Source organism: Sorex fumeus, unplaced genomic scaffold (assembly GCF_029834395.1).
Source record: "Sorex fumeus unplaced genomic scaffold, SorFum_2.1 ptg000122l, whole genome shotgun sequence".
Taxonomy (NCBI): Eukaryota; Metazoa; Chordata; class Mammalia; order Eulipotyphla; family Soricidae; genus Sorex; species Sorex fumeus.
The window spans coordinates 35,632,907-35,651,320 of NW_026606179.1; the positions used below are offsets into that span (position 1 = coordinate 35,632,907).

The 18,414-nt window shown below is 35.7% G+C and overlaps 1 protein-coding gene across 5 annotated transcripts in view; it reads left to right on the forward strand.

The window, feature by feature from the left end:
* CHD9 (chromodomain helicase DNA binding protein 9) overlaps positions 1–18,414 on the forward strand; it is a 199,385-nt gene that overhangs the window by 89,028 nt on the left and 91,943 nt on the right. For all 5 annotated transcript variants that reach the window (XM_056136930.1, XM_056136929.1, XM_056136931.1 and 2 more), the window contains 2 exons: positions 200–531; positions 15,411–15,522. In XM_056136930.1, the coding sequence (XP_055992905.1) occupies positions 200–531; positions 15,411–15,522 (444 nt within the window). The remainder of the gene's footprint in view (positions 1–199; positions 532–15,410; positions 15,523–18,414) is intronic.

Below are 18,414 nucleotides of genomic sequence, written 5' to 3' on the forward strand. Positions count from 1 at the left end.
AAATACAGCAGCTGATCTTTGAAAATTTATACCTACGTGAATTTCTAGACCAGCAAGAATGTTTTAATTGGAAATTTGTGGCACTCACATATTTGCCCATGTATTTACCTCTTGAAAAGCATAATTTTAATTTTTCAGATGTTTATTTTACTTTTTGTATATTTTGGTATACTGTATAAAAATATTTTGGTTTCTCTAGCCTCCATCTTCCAAGAAGAGCGATGGTTCTGGGACATATACTAAGTTGCAGAATACCCAGGTGAGGATCATGTCTGAGAAGAAGCAGAGGAAAAAGGTGGAATCAGAAAGCAAGCAAGAAAAGGCTAATCGTATAATATCAGAGGCCATAGCAAAAGCAAAGGAGCGTGGGGAACGCAATATTCCACGAGTAATGAGCCCTGAAAACTTTCCTAGTGCTTCAGTTGAAGGAAAAGAGGAAAAAAAAGGTAGAAGGATGAAATCCAAGCCAAAGGACAAAGAGAGTAAAAAAACAAAAACTTGTTCTAAGTTAAAAGAGAAGACAAAAATTGGGTAAGTTGGCTAAGAATTAAGTTTCTTTGAAATTTCTGGATAAAGTGCAGTCTATTTAATCTTTTGCTTATGATTTATGTGAAATGCTTTTTCCCACTCTGGGAGTTTTCTGTTGTTAGGTATTTAGGTTTACCTTTTTTTCCTTTTTCACTGAATTAGGTGATTTATCAGAATCTACTGAATTGTCCTGTTCCCTAAATTGAGATTTGTAAAAGGAATTAAAAATAGAAGTAAAATAAATATATGAGAAAATAGGGAAAATGAACAAAACCCATATTGATACACCAGTTCAAAATTTACTCTTCACAGAACACACATTGACATTCTTTGTAAGACATATTAACCTCTTAGTTGTACTTTATTGAGCATCTTACATTTTTAAAAAATAATAATGTATTTTTATAAGCCTGCGACTTTGGAATGTCAAAAACTAAACCACTTAGATCAGCAATAAGCAGCTCTGTAGCTCTTACTGATTTATTCCCTTATGATCTTTCTTTTTTCCCTTATGATCTTTCTGATTATTTTATGTAATAAAGAGGCCAGGTGAGGATTAAAGCTCCAAGAGAATTATCAGGACAAAGAATTGCTCTAGAAGAGTATATTAATCTCAGATGGCTTTATTTGATTATGTATTTTTTTAAAAATCCCACAGTGTTATATTTGTTTTGTATGCATAGATTTTTGTTTTTGTTTTTGCATTCAAGCATAAAAATTTCTTAGCATAGTTGGTAATTGTTTTTGCAGGAATATTTGGTCATTTTTTAAGGCTTACTCTGCAGTTTCAGACAATGTATTTGATGTTTTCATTTTTCACATAAAAGACAAGAAATCTTTGTGAAAATTTATTGCTTAAAATATTATTGATACATTAAAAGTGACACAATTTTGCAAACCAAATTCTTAGCATTTTAAATGCAGCTACCAAAATGAATTATATCATTAGTTTCTGATGCCTTTCGATAAACCAGTAAAGAAAATTGATTTTACAATTGACTCAAATTGATTTTACGATTGACTCAATTGATAATACGATTTTATTATTTTATTTGTTGAAACTACAATGAAATTTAAAGATCAGTTTTCTTCTTTCTCATATATATTTATAAATTTTGGCATTGAAGTGTAATCTTTTCCAATATAAAATATAGTTTTAATTTAGGAAGCCTCATTTCTTTATTAAAAGTTGATATTAACTCTCAGTTTTAACTTGTTCAGAAATTAGGGCAAAATAACATATCATTTGGTAGGGCATGAAAAATAAGTATAAGAGTGGGGTGTTGGTAGAGAAACTTCAAAAGTTACAGTAAGTCAAGAAATAGCAAAGGAAGAAATGAATCTGGCATAAGTGAAATTGCACATAAGGAAAATAAATAAATTATTTAGCTGACATGCAGATTTTTTTTAAAAAATGAATTGCTATGACAGATGATAGATACATTGCAATAGAATATTTTGATTCACTCTGTGATGTTTGTATTTTTGTTAGAAATAGGTAGATTATTTTAATAATGGACAGTATTGATAAACTTAGTACTTGTTTTTAAAGACTAAATTTATCAATACTGTGCGTTATTAAACAATGTATGAGAATTTGCTGGGAAATATACTTGATGAGCTTATTGAGTAGTTGCTAGAAAAATACTTGTTGAAGAGTGCAGAGGAATTTTTATAGAAGAATTTATAAACTGCAGGGAGGCAAATATTTAATTGAGATTCATATTGTCATTAAGCTACAGAGTAAAACACTGTCTTAGTCATTATTAGATAAAAACAAAAATTATTATGTTGTAGTAAAAAGCAGGATTAAAACTAAAAAATTCATATACAAAATAGAGTTCCTGTAATGGTTGACTGAACTAGTTCATTACTGTTTTCCAATAAGCTCACTCATTTTATAGCTTTTATTTTTTCAAATTCATTTGAATAGGTAAACTTAGTAGCATCATTTTAATTAACAGCATTTCATGGTATATTAAACATATTAAACATTTTATTTTTCTGTTTGAGAAAAATTAAACTGTTACTAATATTAAAGATTAATAGTCGATAAAATTGAAGTGATTGCATGTTGGAATTTGACACCCAGCAATAGAAGTACAGATTTAAAACGCTAACTAAATTTGTGAGAAAGGAGTAAGTGTTTCTTGATGTACAGTGAGAGTTGTATACTTAACCTGAATGTTTGATTTGTTACAGTTTAGGAAGATTAATGTGAGTCAAAACTATTCCTTCTGCTTAGTGCTTGAACAATTTTCATTATTTCAGGATGCTTTTATAAATCGACTTTTTAGAAATATTAGAAATAATGTACCAGACTGGAGGATAAAGTCCTGTGGGTTGGTTGGGCACTTGCCTTGCATGCAGCTGGCCTGGTTTCCATACCCTATGCCCTATCTGACCCCCTGAGACCTACCAGGAGTGATCTCTGAATGAAGAGCAAGGAGGAAGCCCATAGCACCACCAGCGGACTGGTCCAGAAAACAAGCAAAAATAATAATGTATCCATTCCTGATTACTTTTGTAAATTCTTACTACCTTTCTGAGTTAGATTGAGCATACAGTATGATAATGTGAATGATTTCATTTACTTTGAATCCAGTTGCATTTCTCTGCATCTTAATTTTGCTACTTAATAAGTAGTGCACAAATATTCTCTCCAAGGTTTTTCCTCATGTGTAAAATGGGGAATGATAATTTTGAGCCGTATAGTGCTCCTTCTATTTTGAGGATGAAATATTTATTTAACAACCTTAAAAATATATAACCCTTGCCTTTGAATTTGCTTGCTATTGTTTTCTGAAAACATAGATAGCAGGTAGCTATTTATTTTGTTGTTGTTGAAATGAAATGGGTTTATTTTATTGAATCACTATAAGATAATATGGTTACAAGGTTATTCAGGACTGAGTTTCAGTGAAACAGTGTTTCTTTCAGTACCCATCCCTTCACTAGTATACCTTTCCCACCACTAATGTCCCCAGTTTTTCTACCGCCACCCTCCCCACCTGACCCCATAGCCCCTCCCTCTGTCTTCCTATATAGCAGGCACTTTCCTTTTTTTCTTCTAAGACTAATACCCACAGACAGTGAAAACAAGGTCCCGAAGTACTGGTTTACAGATGAAAGCTTGCCACAAGTGGAAGGGGGGCCAGGGAGGGCAGTTAGGATAGAGAAGGGACCAATATGACAATGATAGTTGGAAATGGTCACTCTGGAGAAGAACTGAGTGCTGAAAGTAGGTAAAGGGAATACATGATGATGTCTCCGTTCCTATATTGCAAATCATAATGCAGAGAGAGAGAGAGAGAGAGAAAGAAAGAAAGAAAGAAAGAAAGAAAGAAAGAAAGAAAGAAAGAAAGAAAGAAAGAGAAGCGGGTAGCTATTTAAAGAAAAAACCAATGTCATTTCCTTCAAGACTAACTCTATTTGTCTAGGCTGTCTTTCCATTAAGGTTCTATTCCTAAATCACCCAGTTAAATAATTAAACAGACAAAAACACTTGCTTCTTATTAAAACATTTAATAGGTTTGCCTTTTTAAAGGCGTTCTCATATGTTTATTCCTCTTAGATTAGCTAGAGTAACTTTTTAATTGGAAAGAGTTGCCTTTTCCATAGTTCTTTGTGAAAAGTGTAAGATTAAATGTAAATGGGAGAAATAAAATAAAGAGTGAGGTAGAACTAAAAACAACCTTATCCTTTGATGTTTCTCACAGTTTTGGCAGATTCTAAAAAGCTGCCTTTTAAAAGTAGAACAAGCAGATACTTCGTTAGTTAATAGTAGGTATGTGATAGGTACTACTTGAATGGAATAGAATTAGTTTTCTTGAATGAGTGGAGGGATGGAGCATTAAGTATTAAATGATGCCAAATGTTTGGACTTGATTTCTTAAATAAAAAACAAATGACACGCTAATCCTTAAAAAAAAAGAAAAAACAACCTCAAGAACCCCATAGTCACAAAACTGTTTAGTAACAGTAGAGAGTTATATTCTAAAATGGATTCATTCAAACTCCTCCAGTAGCTCTTTTTTCTTAGGACCCTGTTCTCTTTTATATTATATAAAGTAATATCACAATCTGATTTTAAATTTTATGGTTTATAGCTGAAATTTAAATTATGTTTGCATAATGTTGGTTAGAATTTACTTTGTTAGTGATTGGAGAGTTAGTACAACAGGTAAGGTGTTTGCGTTACACATGGCGGATGCAGATTCAATCCCTGGCACCACATATGGTGACCATAGCACTGTCAGGAATAATCTCTAAGGTCAGAGCCAGGAATAACCCCTGAGCATCACTGCCTGTGACCACCCTGCCAAATAAACTGGGCCTGGGCCTGGGCCCTCCCGTTGATCATCAATTTGCTCGAGCGGGCTTAGTAACGTCTCCATTGGAGACTTTGTTGTTACTGTGTTTGGCATATCAAATACGTCACGGGGAGCTTGCCAGGCTCTGCCGTGCGGGCGAGATACTCTCGGCAGCTTGCCGGGCTCTCTGAGAGGGGTGGAGGAATCAAACTCGGGTCGGCCATGTTGGCAGCGTGCAAGGCAAACGCCCTACCACTGTGCTATCGCTCCAGCCCTTTGCCAAATAAACAAAACCAAACAAATAAAAAAAATTTATTAGAAATTATGTATTTAACATTGTATTTTTGATACTTAAAATGGTTTTGTGCTTTTGTAAGTTTCCTAATGTACTTAGTCATTAATCTGTTTTCATATTTTTGAGTTATACATAATTATTATGTTTGTTATAGGAAAGCTAATTATTAGGTACCATAAGTAGGTTTTCTCTTTAGTTAAAGCAAAAACACCTAAATTTGGAAATAGTTGTCAATTTCAAGTAGAAATTAGAGATGTATGTTATAAAGAAACATAATGAAACACTAAATCAGATCTCAATATTATATAGTGTAGTGTGCTTGAAATATAATAAGACACTAAATCAGATTTCAACATTGAGTGTGTGTGTGTGTGTCATTGTGTGTGTGTGTGTTGCCAGAAAAAGAATTAGGACCTCAAACATGCCAGGCAATCCTGAGCTACATCCTGGCTTTTCCCATGCATCTCCTTGTAGAAAGAAGAATAGCATTTATTATATATATATATTAGTATTAATATTTTTTAAATAAGTATTTTTAAATTAGTATTTTTTAAATAAGTTATGTGTACATTCACATGTTATTGAGTGTTTGCATCTACATAATAAAATATAAAAATATAAAATATAAAAAAGTCAGCAATATCTGAGAGAAAAATAAAATTATCAAAAATTGAGATTCGATCACCTAAGAATATATCTTAATGAATGACAAAAGAAACCAAATTGCAAGAGTATTCAAAATGATAGCAATTTCAGTATCTGATTGGATATACGTATGAATTTTTTCTTGATTTAAAATAAGCCAAAAAATCATAGTAAGATTTAAATTATGTTTTAAATTATTAATCATTCTGCATTAGTGTAAGTTCTATACTTTTAAAAAATCAAGCAAAATGTTTTATTGATTTCACTCCTTCCATCAAAACTTGAACTTAGTGAAATCTAAAATATTTATCTGTCGAAAAATCAGGTATGGGGATATGGCTTAGCAGTAGAGCAAGTGCCCCACATATGTGAGGCCCTGGGTTTAGTGCCCCATTTTGGCACCTGCAAAGAAAATGTGAGAGACACAGTATTTATTATTATGGGTTTAATTAATATTTATGGGTCTGTATTTTAAATATCTTTATATAGAATGTATTAGGAATACCATAGCTGGGCTGGAGCGATAGCACAACGGTAGGGCATTTGCCTTACAAGCGGCCAACATGGCCGACCCGAGTTCGATTCCTCCGCCCCTCTCGGAGAGCCTGGCAAGCTACCGAGAGTATCTCGCCCGCACGGCAGAGCCTGGCAAGCCGCCCGTGATGTATTCGATATGCCAAACACAGTAACAACAAAATCTCCAATGGAGATGTTACTGGGCCCGCTCGAGCAAATCGACGAACAACAGGAGGGCCTTTACTTACTTTACTTACTTAGGAATAATATTAGCAAAATAGGATGCTTATTTTATTAAATCTAATTGATTATAGGACATTAGTAATTTGAGTAAGAAAAAATATTTCTCCACTTAAAACTGTCATTTCTTTTTTTAAACTCATTTCTTCGATTACTAGATAAATCCTGATTTTGATGTTAATGTGTGGGGGGAAATGTGCATCTTAGGACTACTGAAGTATTAAATTTCATTGTACTTTATACGTATTTTGAACATAAACATAATTTTACTTTTTAATAAAGAAATAAAGTTGGCTAGAGAGATAGTACAGAGGTCACAGATTGTACCAATCCAGTTTAAATCCCAGCATATCGGGCCCCCAAGCACTCCCAGAAATGATCCCTTAATAGCCATGGGTAAACCGTGAGCATCACTGGATGTGGCCTAAAAGAAGAATAGATTGCAGGGATGAAGTGCTAATATGAGAGTTAAGGTGCTTCCCTTGCATGGAGCTGACCCTGGTGTGATCCGTAGCCAACCCTGGTTTGGTTCTTGACACAGAGCCCTAAGCCCTGCAGTTATAAACCATGCCCCCTGCCCCTGAAATTAATAAAAAATAAAAAGATACAAAATGTTATGCATAAGAAATAAATTAGTAATAAATAATTATTAATGCTTTGATCATTTATGAATAGTAACATGAAAAAACTCAGTGAATTCAACTTTTTGAAAACATTCTGTCCAAGCTTTATAGGGATATGTGGCCCATATTAAAAAACCCTTAAAATGCAGTGTTATTTCCAGAAACTTAGGTAAAGGTAAGGTAAAGGCCCTCCCGTTGATCGTCGATTTGCTCGAGCGGGCCCAGTAACGTCTCCATTGGAGACTTTGTTGTTACTGTGTTTGGCATATCAAATACTCTTGGTAGCTTGCCAGGCTCTCCAAGAGGGGCGGAGGAATCGAACTAGGGTCGGCCATGTTGGCCGCGTGCAAGGCGAACGCCCTACCTGCTGTGCTATCGCTCCAGCCAGAAACTTAAAGATAACAAAAAATGAGGAATACTCTTAAAAATTGACTCCGCCACCCCCATGATTCTTGGCTGGAGTTTTGAATAGAACCTAAACTAGCAAAAATTTCACTGAATTAAAATTGCTTTTCTTTTTAAAAACAAGTTTTTATTTGGTGACTTTAAAATTGTCTCATTACTTTTCACTTAGCTGCAATGAAAAACATTACAGTATGAAATAGTGTGTTTTGTATATATTCCCTTCACTTAAGATAATTTGGATACATTAATTACAACAAATGGAGTAATTGGATAAGACTCATTGTTTGTCCAGTTATTGCAATGAGAGAATCAGCGGAGGGTAATTACAAATTGACACTGTAAAATGGTGCTTTTCGCACAGCATCTACTAATAACACGTGGGCAGGATTTGGATGACTGAGTAAATTGCATCTGAAAATCAAATATAGATGTTAAGTGTAAACACTGTGGTTTTCTAGTGCCTATACTTAATCAAATGAATTAACCTTTCAGACATTTCATTATAGATTTATTTTTAGATTTAAAATTGCCTTTTGCTGCCTGAAACAAGTTATATATTGTGTGTGTGTGGGGCGGTATTTCCCAGCCCCTCCTTTGGGTTTTGGGCCACACCCTGTGGTGTTCGGGATTCTCCTGGTGGGACTCAAGGGGACTATATGGGTTGTTAGAGATTGAACCCAGGTTGGCCAAATGGCATCCACGACAGTACTCTTGTTTCTGGCCCCTATATACCCCTCTCTCTCTCTCTCTCTCTCTCTCTCTCTCTCTCTCTCTCTCTCTCTCTCTCTCTCTCTCTGTGTGTGTGTGTAAAATACAGATTTTTTGGGGGGAAGGGGGAACACCTGGTAGTATTCAGGGGCTACTCCTGGCTTATTGCTTGGGGTCATTCCTGAAGTTGCTCAGGTGACCTTAAGTGCCAAGGATCTAACCTGGGTTTCCTGCATGTAAAATATTGGCTCTTTCCCATTGAGCTATCCTATCATGCAAGTTATATTTTGATATTTCACTCTTTTTCTTGCCTGAATATCTGTTACTGCAGTTTGCTAACACTAATAATAGCATTGTTCAATTCACATAGCCTTCACTACTAATGCAGTCTATCACTTTGCTCTACTTCAGTGAATTTTCTCATAGCAAACTCTCAGTTTATTTAAAATGTTTTATATCTATACCAAAATTTTCTTTTTTCTTTTTTGGAGGGGGTCACACCTGGCGATGCTCAGGGGTTACTCCTAGTTCAGCTCTTAGGAATTACTCCTGGTGGTGCTTAGGGGACCATATGGGATGCTGGGATTCAAACTCAGGTCGGCTGCATGCAAGGCAAACCCCTACCTGCTGTGCTATTGCTCCAGCCCCCGAAATTTTATTTTTGAAGTAGTATTCCATCATGGGAATCAGGTATTTTTACTAAACTTACTTTATTTTATTTATTTTTTTATTTTTTGGCTTTTTTGGTCACACCTGGCAATGCTCAGGGGTTACTTCTGGCTTTGCACTCAGGAATTACTCCTGGCAGTGCTCGGGGAACCATATGGGATGCTGGGAATTGGACCCAGGTTGACTGATTGCAAGGCAAACTCCCTACCACTGTACTATTTCTTTAGCCTCTCAGATAATATTTTAAAGAATATTTTTTTCTTTGTGTTTATGGAACACACCCAGTGGTGCTCAGAGCTTAATCTTCTGTGCTCAAGGATGATTCCTAGCAAGAAGACCCAGAGACCATACGGGGAGCCGGGCATACCAGGCAAGCACCCTGCTGCCTGTACTATTGCTCAAGCTTCATATATTTTAGGTGTGTTTATGTGTGTGTGTGAGAGAGAGAGGTGGGGGAGAGAAAGGGGGGGAGAAGGAGAGAGCAGAGAGGAAGAGAGGGAAGGAGGAAGAGGTGAGAGAGGAGAAAGGCCATGGATCAAACCCAGTCCTTCATACATGCGTGGCCAGTGCTCTGCCACCCAATGGAGACTGTTTTGGTTTGGGGGCCACACCCACAAACCAGAACCTCATGGACTGTCTTAACCTGGGGTATTATTTCTGGTGGTACTCAGGGGAGTATTTAGTGCCACTAATTAAAAAGCCTGGGTCTCCTGCGTGCAAAACATGAGTTTGCTCTTCGATGCTTCTTTCAGATAATGTTTTTTTGACTATCGATTGTTACTAAGCAGTGTAGATTGCTGGTTGCTTGAAAGTCAATTTCACCTTCATAATTTTATAGAAGTTAATCCAATCTCATTCTTCCCTTTATTAGGGTTGTTAAATACCTATTGACTGGTAAAAATACGTTGGAAACAGTAGTAGGCCAGGACTAGAGAGATCTTTACTGTCTTAATATACTGAATATTTTTTCCTGAAATTTTGTGTTTATTACTCTGAACCTGTGGTTCCTAAACCTAGTGGAACATTAGAAATTCTTCTTTAAAAGGTAGAATAATGATATTCCACTCATTAGGTCAGAATCCTGCACTTGGTACCTATAGATTGGTATTTGGGGCTTTTTACTTACTTTGTCACGGTCACGGTCCTCCCGTTGTTCATCGATTTGCTCAAACGGGCCCAGTAACATCTCCATCGTGAGAGTAACAACAAGTAACTTACTCTGTAATAATTTTAAACTAAAAAATTTCAGTGTTTTCCATTGGATCTTCTCTCAGCTTGCTCAGATGTATCGTTTATTCATACTGAAATACAGTTATCAGAATCAGGAATTACACATATATGATCCTGTTAACATTCACAAACCTCAAACTAATTTTGTTGTTCAGTTTTTTTCTTTTGACTAGGAACCAATTCAGAATTCTACATTTCATATTATACTCCGCCAGTTTTTAATTTTGAAACATACATTTATGTTTTGTAGAATCTCTCTCAGTATGGATTTGTTTAATGTTTTTCTATTGGGTATCTGTACTTTCAGTAGATAACCTTCTAATGAAACTGCAAAATATATTTATGAATTACTGATCAGTATCAGTACCAGTCTAATTTTTGTTTCCTTTGTACTATCACATATATTATTTATAGCTTAAGCCTGTATAACTTTGTTTCCAAAAATCGGTATTTAACATAACTATTAGTGGGTTATTTGTTTTGTTTTGTCTTGGGTTACACCCAGCAGTGCTCAAGGTTTACTTCTGGCTCTGCATTTAGGTTTCTCTCCTGGAGGTGCTCGAAGGACCATGGGGATGCTGGGGATCAAAACATCAGCTCTGCCCAACTAAACTCTCCTCCAGCTCCTTAATTTTGAAGCCCTTTATGTAGAGATATAATTTCTTGTTTGTTTTGGGCCCTCAGCTAACAGTGCTCGGGGCTTACTCCTGACTGTGCTCTGGGATAATTCCTGGCAGAGCTGTGGGGACCATATAGGATGCTGGGGATTGAACCCAGGTCGGCTGCATCCAAGGCAAGCTCCCTACTCACCGTAGTATTACTGTGGTCCCAGCTTAGGCAATTTTTATTTGTAACAATAATTTCATCTGCTTTCTCTATTTTTTGTAAGGCCATTATATAATTACTTTTTAGCAAAAGGAACAGTATAATCATTGCATAGTCTTTTATAAATAGAAAATAATTTTAATATTTCCGCTTCTGATTCCATTTAAGTTTTGTTTTGTGGGACTTGAGCCCTTCAACAGCCAGATAAGTACTTCAGAATTTTCATTTCATGTAATTCCTTAAGATTGTGAAACACTGAGAAGTTATTTTTTTGTTTGGATTTGGGGCTACACGTGGTAATGCTCAGGACTTGGTCTTAGCTTTATGCTCAGGGGTCACTCCTGGCAGTTCTTCGGTATTAGTCTGGTATCTGCTTCATGTAAGGCAAGCAGCTTGCCCGATATGGCCCCGAGAAATTGCTTTTTAATCTACATATTATGGGAATTATCAGGCTTTATTGTTACTAAATAAACTTTCCTTTTACTGACCTTAATCTCAACTTCAAACTAGTCTACAACAGGCATTTAGGTTTGGGGATGAATAATAAATGAGGGAGAACATAAAATAAGCATTTCTACTAAACATTTTTATTTAGGATTATTCTTGCCATTGAAAATCTTTTACGGTGCTCTTGGTTGCATTTTAAAATCATAAATAGCATTAATTATTAACTTTAGGAGTATGTTGTTTATGCAGGTAGAAGGAATAACAAAAGATTTTTCAGAAATAATGTCTTGTTGGGCTGGAGCGATAGCACAGCTGGTAAGGCGTTTGCCTTGCAAGCGGCCACTATGGCCAACCCGAGTTCGATTCCTCCATCCCTCTCGGAGAGCCCGGCAAGCTACCGAGAGTATCTTGCCCGCACGGCAAAGCCTGGCAAGCTCCCCGTGACGTATTCAATATGCCAAACACAATAACAACAAGTCTCACGGTGGAGATGTTACTGGGCCCTCAAATCGATGAATAACGGGAGGACCGCGACCGTGACCCTGAATGTCTTGTTGGGGCTGGAGCGATAGCACAGTGGGTAGGGCATTTTCCTTGCATGCAGCCAACCTGGGTTCGAATTCTTGCATCCCATATGGTCCCCTGAGCATCGCCAGTAGTAATTCCTGAGTGCAGAGCCAGGAATAACCCCTGAGCATCACTGGGTGTGACCTAAAAAGCAAAAAGTCTTGCTTCTTGGTCTCGATCCTGGTTGCATGTTTATGTTCTGTTTGAGAAAATACATGCAAGTATATTCTTTTGGTATTTCTTTTTTTAATATCAATTTAGAATCAATAGCCTGTCAGTTTTAGGGAAAGTGAGATTTTTGCATTTGAGGCCACTTATATATTTGAAGCCAAATATATGTTACATGGGTTTTTTAAATTTGGGATTATAATATCCATGTTATGGATGTGTTTTTAAATAGTTATGTGGATCTGAACCTTGACAAGAAGATTTGAATTTGGTCTAATATCCAGGGATAGTATATAGAGAAAAGAAGACTAAAGTCAGAGTATTGAAACATTTTTCAGAAGCATTGTGATGGACTGAATCCTGCAGAAACCAGCATTCAATGTACATATGACAAAGAACTAAGGATGTTTAGGGAGAACCAGAGAAGTTTGGGGAGAGCCAGAGAGTATATTGAAGTGGAGCCAAGGATGCACAAGTGGAAAAAATGATTGTGTGTTAGTAGATACATATTTTTAATTTCTCATCGGAATTGACATTACAAATACCATTTTCAGTTTTAGACATAATCTTTATGACTTTTTTGAGTGAGGCGTCTATAACTTATACCATTTTTCTTTCTGTCTTTGTGACCTTGAAGTTAATCTGACTGCTTTACTCCTATTTCCTCTTTTTATAAAAATAGCATTTGCCCCCTCCAAGGTCTGTGAAGCATCATATAAGAGAGTACATATAAAGTCCATCAAGATTGACTTAGAGTAAACACTGAGTAAGGTGGAAGCTATAAACATAAATATATAAAGAAATTTTTAGAGGTCAGGGATCAGAGAGATAGCAGCACTGTAGCACTGTCCTCCCGTTGTTCATCGATTTGCTTGAGTGGGCCCAGTAATGTCTCCATTGTAAGACTTGTTACTGTGTTTGGCATATCAAATACGTCACGGGTAGCTTGCCAGGTTTTGCCGTGTAGGCGAGATACTCTCGGTAGCTTGCCAAACTCTCCAAGAGTGGCAGAGAAATCGAACCCAGGTCGGCTGGGCCGACCTCGTGCAAGGCTAGCACCCTACCACTGATAGTACAGAGGTTCAAGTGCATGCCTTGCCTGGGACTGATTCCAGTTTGATCTCCGGCATCAAGTGTCCTAAGAGCATCACTGTTTGCAGCCTTGAGGAGCCCACCACTCCTGTTGCCACAGGAATGGCTCAGATCATCCCCAAATATCCAGGAGCCATGCAGCACCCTTGCCACTGTGCTATCTCTCTCACCCAAGTTTACCCTTTTAAATGAGACAATATACTATGATTCTTTACAGTTAGTAAACGTGTTCACTTTACCTAAACATTCTAAAATTTTTAAAAAGTGCTTTACATATAATTCAATACAATTACTGTTAGTGAAAAAATAACTATGTGTCAAGATGGTACTAAAAGATAGTTTATATTATCCCAATTAATCCTCCCAGCAATAGAGATAGCTATTATAATATCCCGATTTTCCAGCCAAGGAAGCTAAAGTTAAAAGAGATCAAGGGCCAGGAATGTAAATCAGCAGCAGAGCATTTGCTTTGCAGTTATAAGGCCCTGTATATGATCCCTGCTCTACTATGATAATAATAATTTTTCCAGAGTCTCACAGATAGGTGAATCAGATTTTTAAATCTTTGACAAAATGTTGCCTTAACCCACATTAGTTAATAATTCATTCTCCCCCATTAGAAAATAATTTTTGGTAAAATCCTAGTGTCTGTCTGAAACTAGGATTTTACCAACTGAAACTACTTGGTTGAATTTTCTTAGCATTTTACATGGTGTGTGACTTGAATAGTACTTTTAAAATTGTGCCCTCCCATTTGTTGAACCAGGTAAAGATAATTGGAACTGTGTACTTCTACCTCTCACCAGACCAAAAAGCATAAAAAACACACACTTTTGGGGGGCTGGTGCAATAGCACAACGGTTAGGGCATTTGCCTTGCACGCGGTCGACCAGAGTTCGATTCCCAGCATCCCATATGATCCCCCAAGCACTACCAGGAGTAATTCCTGAGTGCATGAGCCAAGAGTAACCCCTGTGCATCACTGGGTGTGACCCAAAAAGCAAAAACAAAAAAACCCCAGAAAACCATACTCTTTTACTTAAGGCATTTGTTTTAAATATGTGAAACAAACAAAATGTACGTGTATCTACATGTGTTGAGAGAAAACATGGGAAGATCAGTCACACAGACATAATACTGAGGAAATAGAAAAAATAAAAATCTTGGGCTGAAGCAATAGTGCATCGGGTAGGGCATTTAAACACTTTGCATGTGATCACTCTGGGTTCAATACCTGGCACCACATGTGGTCCCTCAAGCTCAGCCAGGAGTGATCCGCAAGTGAAGAGCCAGGAGTAAGCTCTGAGCACTGCTGACAGTGGAACAAAAAACAAAATAAAAATTTTGATTCTTAGAAACATAATTAAGTCATAAAATAAATAAAGATTCTTAAAATGTTTTAAAAATAAGGTTTTTGAGGTTAAAATTAATGAGGTTACAAAGAATTGGAGCTTTTTAGGGAATAGGTGGAATTAAAGAACATTAAGTAGGACTTTGCTTCCACACATTAATGCAAGTGCTGCAGTATTTTTTAATTATGCCAATATCAGAGTGTGACCCGCTGGTGGTATAGGCTGTGGCATCATGTGTTTTAATGAGATCAGAACATAAAATTTCTATTTCATTATTTTTTTAAAAAATAATAAATGAGTAATTTCAACTGTTATAGTTATCATATGACAACTTGACCATGAAAATTCATATTGTCTTTAAAACAGTTCCGTACTTGATTTTCTATGCTTGGTTCTATGTTAATTGTAGTATTAGACTCCTTGTTTATTCGTGTTACTTTAAAATGCATGCAGTTTATTCCAAATATAAATTTGAAAATGTTGGGGGCTAGAGAGGTAGCACAGGAGGTAAGGCGCTTGTCTTGCATGCTGTTGACCCCGATTTAGTCCTTGGCACCACATTTCGTCCCCTGAGCATTGCTGGGTGGTGGCTAAAGTATAATTAAAATAGAAAAAAGATAAGTTAAAAATGTTAATGGTAATTTTAATATAACTGGATTTTATGATGATTGATCTTTGAACATTCAAGTGATAAAATATGAAAGGTTCATTCTGGCAATTTTAATAGGACTCAAAACGAAAGAATGCGAAAGGGTTCTTACTGTTCACCCTTTTCCCCTTAAAACAGAAAACTCATTATTACATTGGGTAAAAAACAAAAAAGAAAGAATGATTCTTCAGATGAAATATCTGATGCCGAGCAGATGCCACAGCACGCACTCAAAGAGGAAGACTCTCAAGTAAGTATTACAATGTTTTCTGAGAAATGATGAATTGGTAGAATTATTTAGATAGTGTAATGTCATTTGATAGGTATGTGTATGTCCTATAGTGTAGTTATAAAAATTCAGTTTATAGGATAGTAGAAATTACATGATAGCATTGTTACGATATGCTCCTCGTAATGCTACTAGAATGTCAGACCTTAGAGGATACTTAAATATCTTCTCCACGCCCTTCATTTTTTCAGAAAATTAAAGTAAATTCCTTAGAGGTTATGTAATAATCCAAAGTCCCTACTGGCTGCTAGTTTGGAGAAGTATATAGTGATATACTGTTCTTTTAAATGAATTTAATGTACATAATTTTTAAAATCACATACAAATGACAAGGCAAATGAATTGAATCATTCTTAGACATAATTCCTTTGGTTTGTTTCTGTCAAAGAGAGCCAGTTCTATTTTTAAACCCTAGTATAGACAAAAGTAAGTGCATTTTGCCTTTTTTTTTTAAAAAAAAAAAAAGAGAGACTTGATATTCAAACTAACTTTGTGAAGTTAAAAAAAAATTCAGTGAAGGTCATAGTTCAGGCCACCCTCTGCTCTCAAAAAATTCAAGTACGACTCTAGGCCGTAGGGGTGGTGGCAGTTGGTGAATTATGGGGCCAGAAAGCCCCTGAATGGCCTTTCTTCTTCCTTATGCAGCTTCTTATCCAATGGGAGAGTAGTGGCTCAAGGCTCCTGGGCTGCTGCAAGAGTTGAGGTAAGGGCAGTGACTGAAGCTCCTAATATTATATGGCCTGACTTTTTCTTCATCTGTTATCCTTAACTTAGGAAAACATCTGATTAACTTACTCAACATGAGAAAATTTAGTTTAGTTTTTGCTAGAATAATACAGGCCATTTTTCCATTATGTAATTAACAAACGATGAACTGGTAGATAGGTTCACATGTACATTTCTTCCATATCTTTCACATGGTAGTAGGTTGCTTTAAATGGGTTGCTTTAACACACACACACATACACACCACACACACACACACACACACACACACACACACGGGCAGAATAAAATACTTCTGATATAATCAAACACAAATTTTGATAAATAACTTATATTATTCATATATTTAAGTGTAGCATTATGAGAGGTCCATATAAGTTTCAACAACGGGTTGGCCAAATATTTCTTCTATTAGGATAATGCATGCTTTTTATAGATGAAGCCCTGGATTCAATCCCTGGCATCTCACACAATCACAAGGATTTGTGATTTTTGGTGCTTGAGAGATTTGTAAATTTAAGATTTGTAGTCAGAAATCTAAAAATGTGAATATATTTCAATGTTTTATGTATTTCTCACCTCTTTCATAAAGTGCTATGGACTGATCTTGTTGATGCCTTTAAGACATACCAATGAAAATGTTAGGAAAAAAAGAAGTTGAAAAAATAATTAGTTACTATCTTAAATTGTGCTTTGAAAACATAAAGAAGGCCAGAAAAAAGCCTTAGCCAAAAATTATTAGACAAAAATGTATATATCAAATTATTCTTCATATTTTTAAGTCTTAGAGGTAGTATGTGACAGGGAAATAGAGTTGATAGAGTGACACCTAATTGGTCTTGCTTAATGTATAACTAATGTAACAGGCTTTTAAATTAATATTTTAGACTAATAGCCTTCGTAGGGTGAGGGAGCAGTTCACAGTAAGTGAACTCATTATGTTTAGTTAAGAATTACCTAAATGTCCACTGTTGTGAATTCAGAGAGTTCTTTCACATCACTCTTGATTATTTACTGAAGCCAGGAATTTCAGAGTATTTAATCCATGCCTGTCACCAGCAAGGAAACATCAGTGTCGAAAACATGTAACAGAGTTGTCTAAAGATGTATGAATTACTCTTACACTTTTATTTTTTAGATTATTTGTGCCTAGTGACAGACAGCGTTGGTAATGACTATTGTTAATGAATGTCACTATTCCTAACTTAAAGAATTTTTGAACAGTAAGAACCATGCAGTGCCCATAACAGAACCTTAAACATTCCTAAGCCTAATATAAGACTAGAGATTTATAGACTTCCCCTATTAGGGAATAATATTCCATGTCTTTTTGAAAATAGAATATTGGCAAATTTGGTTTTTATAAGTCTTTTATTACAGTTTTTGTTTGACGCCTTTTCTCCCCTATTAATAAAATTGTTACTCTGAGTTTTGAAACTATAACTCTTTATAGCTAAGAGATAGTGACTATCCTGAATGAGATTTGGAGTTGGCTACTAAAATTAGTCAAATTATCTCACCATTTTATTCCTTTCTTTCTTAGTATCCTTCTACTGTTAAGAAAAAGAGTAAGAGTCACATTAAAAACCACTGTGACCTTTCTGGATGAAAATGGTAGTCTGTTCCCACACTAGTGCTCTGAGTTAGCCAGTTTTATTGAGCCTTTGGAAGTTCGAAAGACCTACGAGGTTGAAGATACTAGTAGAAACAAAAAGGAGAGTATTTGGGTTATTTTGCTGGTTACACTTTGAGGAAATGTCATGGAAATTATTAAATACAGAGAAAAATATGAAATTAAAAAATGAAGAAGGCAGAGATTTACCAAGTATTGGACAATAGAATTGGGATGTCTGCATATGTAGATTTTGAGGAAGTGGAAGAAAGCAAATCTAAATGTTTTGGGATTTTCCAATCCAGAATGAGGTGTTATTTTTTTTTTAATTAGTGGATATATCAGATATTAACCATTTAGGGAGGTAAGTAAAGACATGTATATTTGCTACTTAAAATTACTTCAGTTATTAAAAAATTATATTACTACACGGAATATATTTTTAAAAAGCTTTACTTCTGCTTTAATGATAGTGATTATGGTCATAGAATTGGAGAAGCTAGTATAGTTAATTA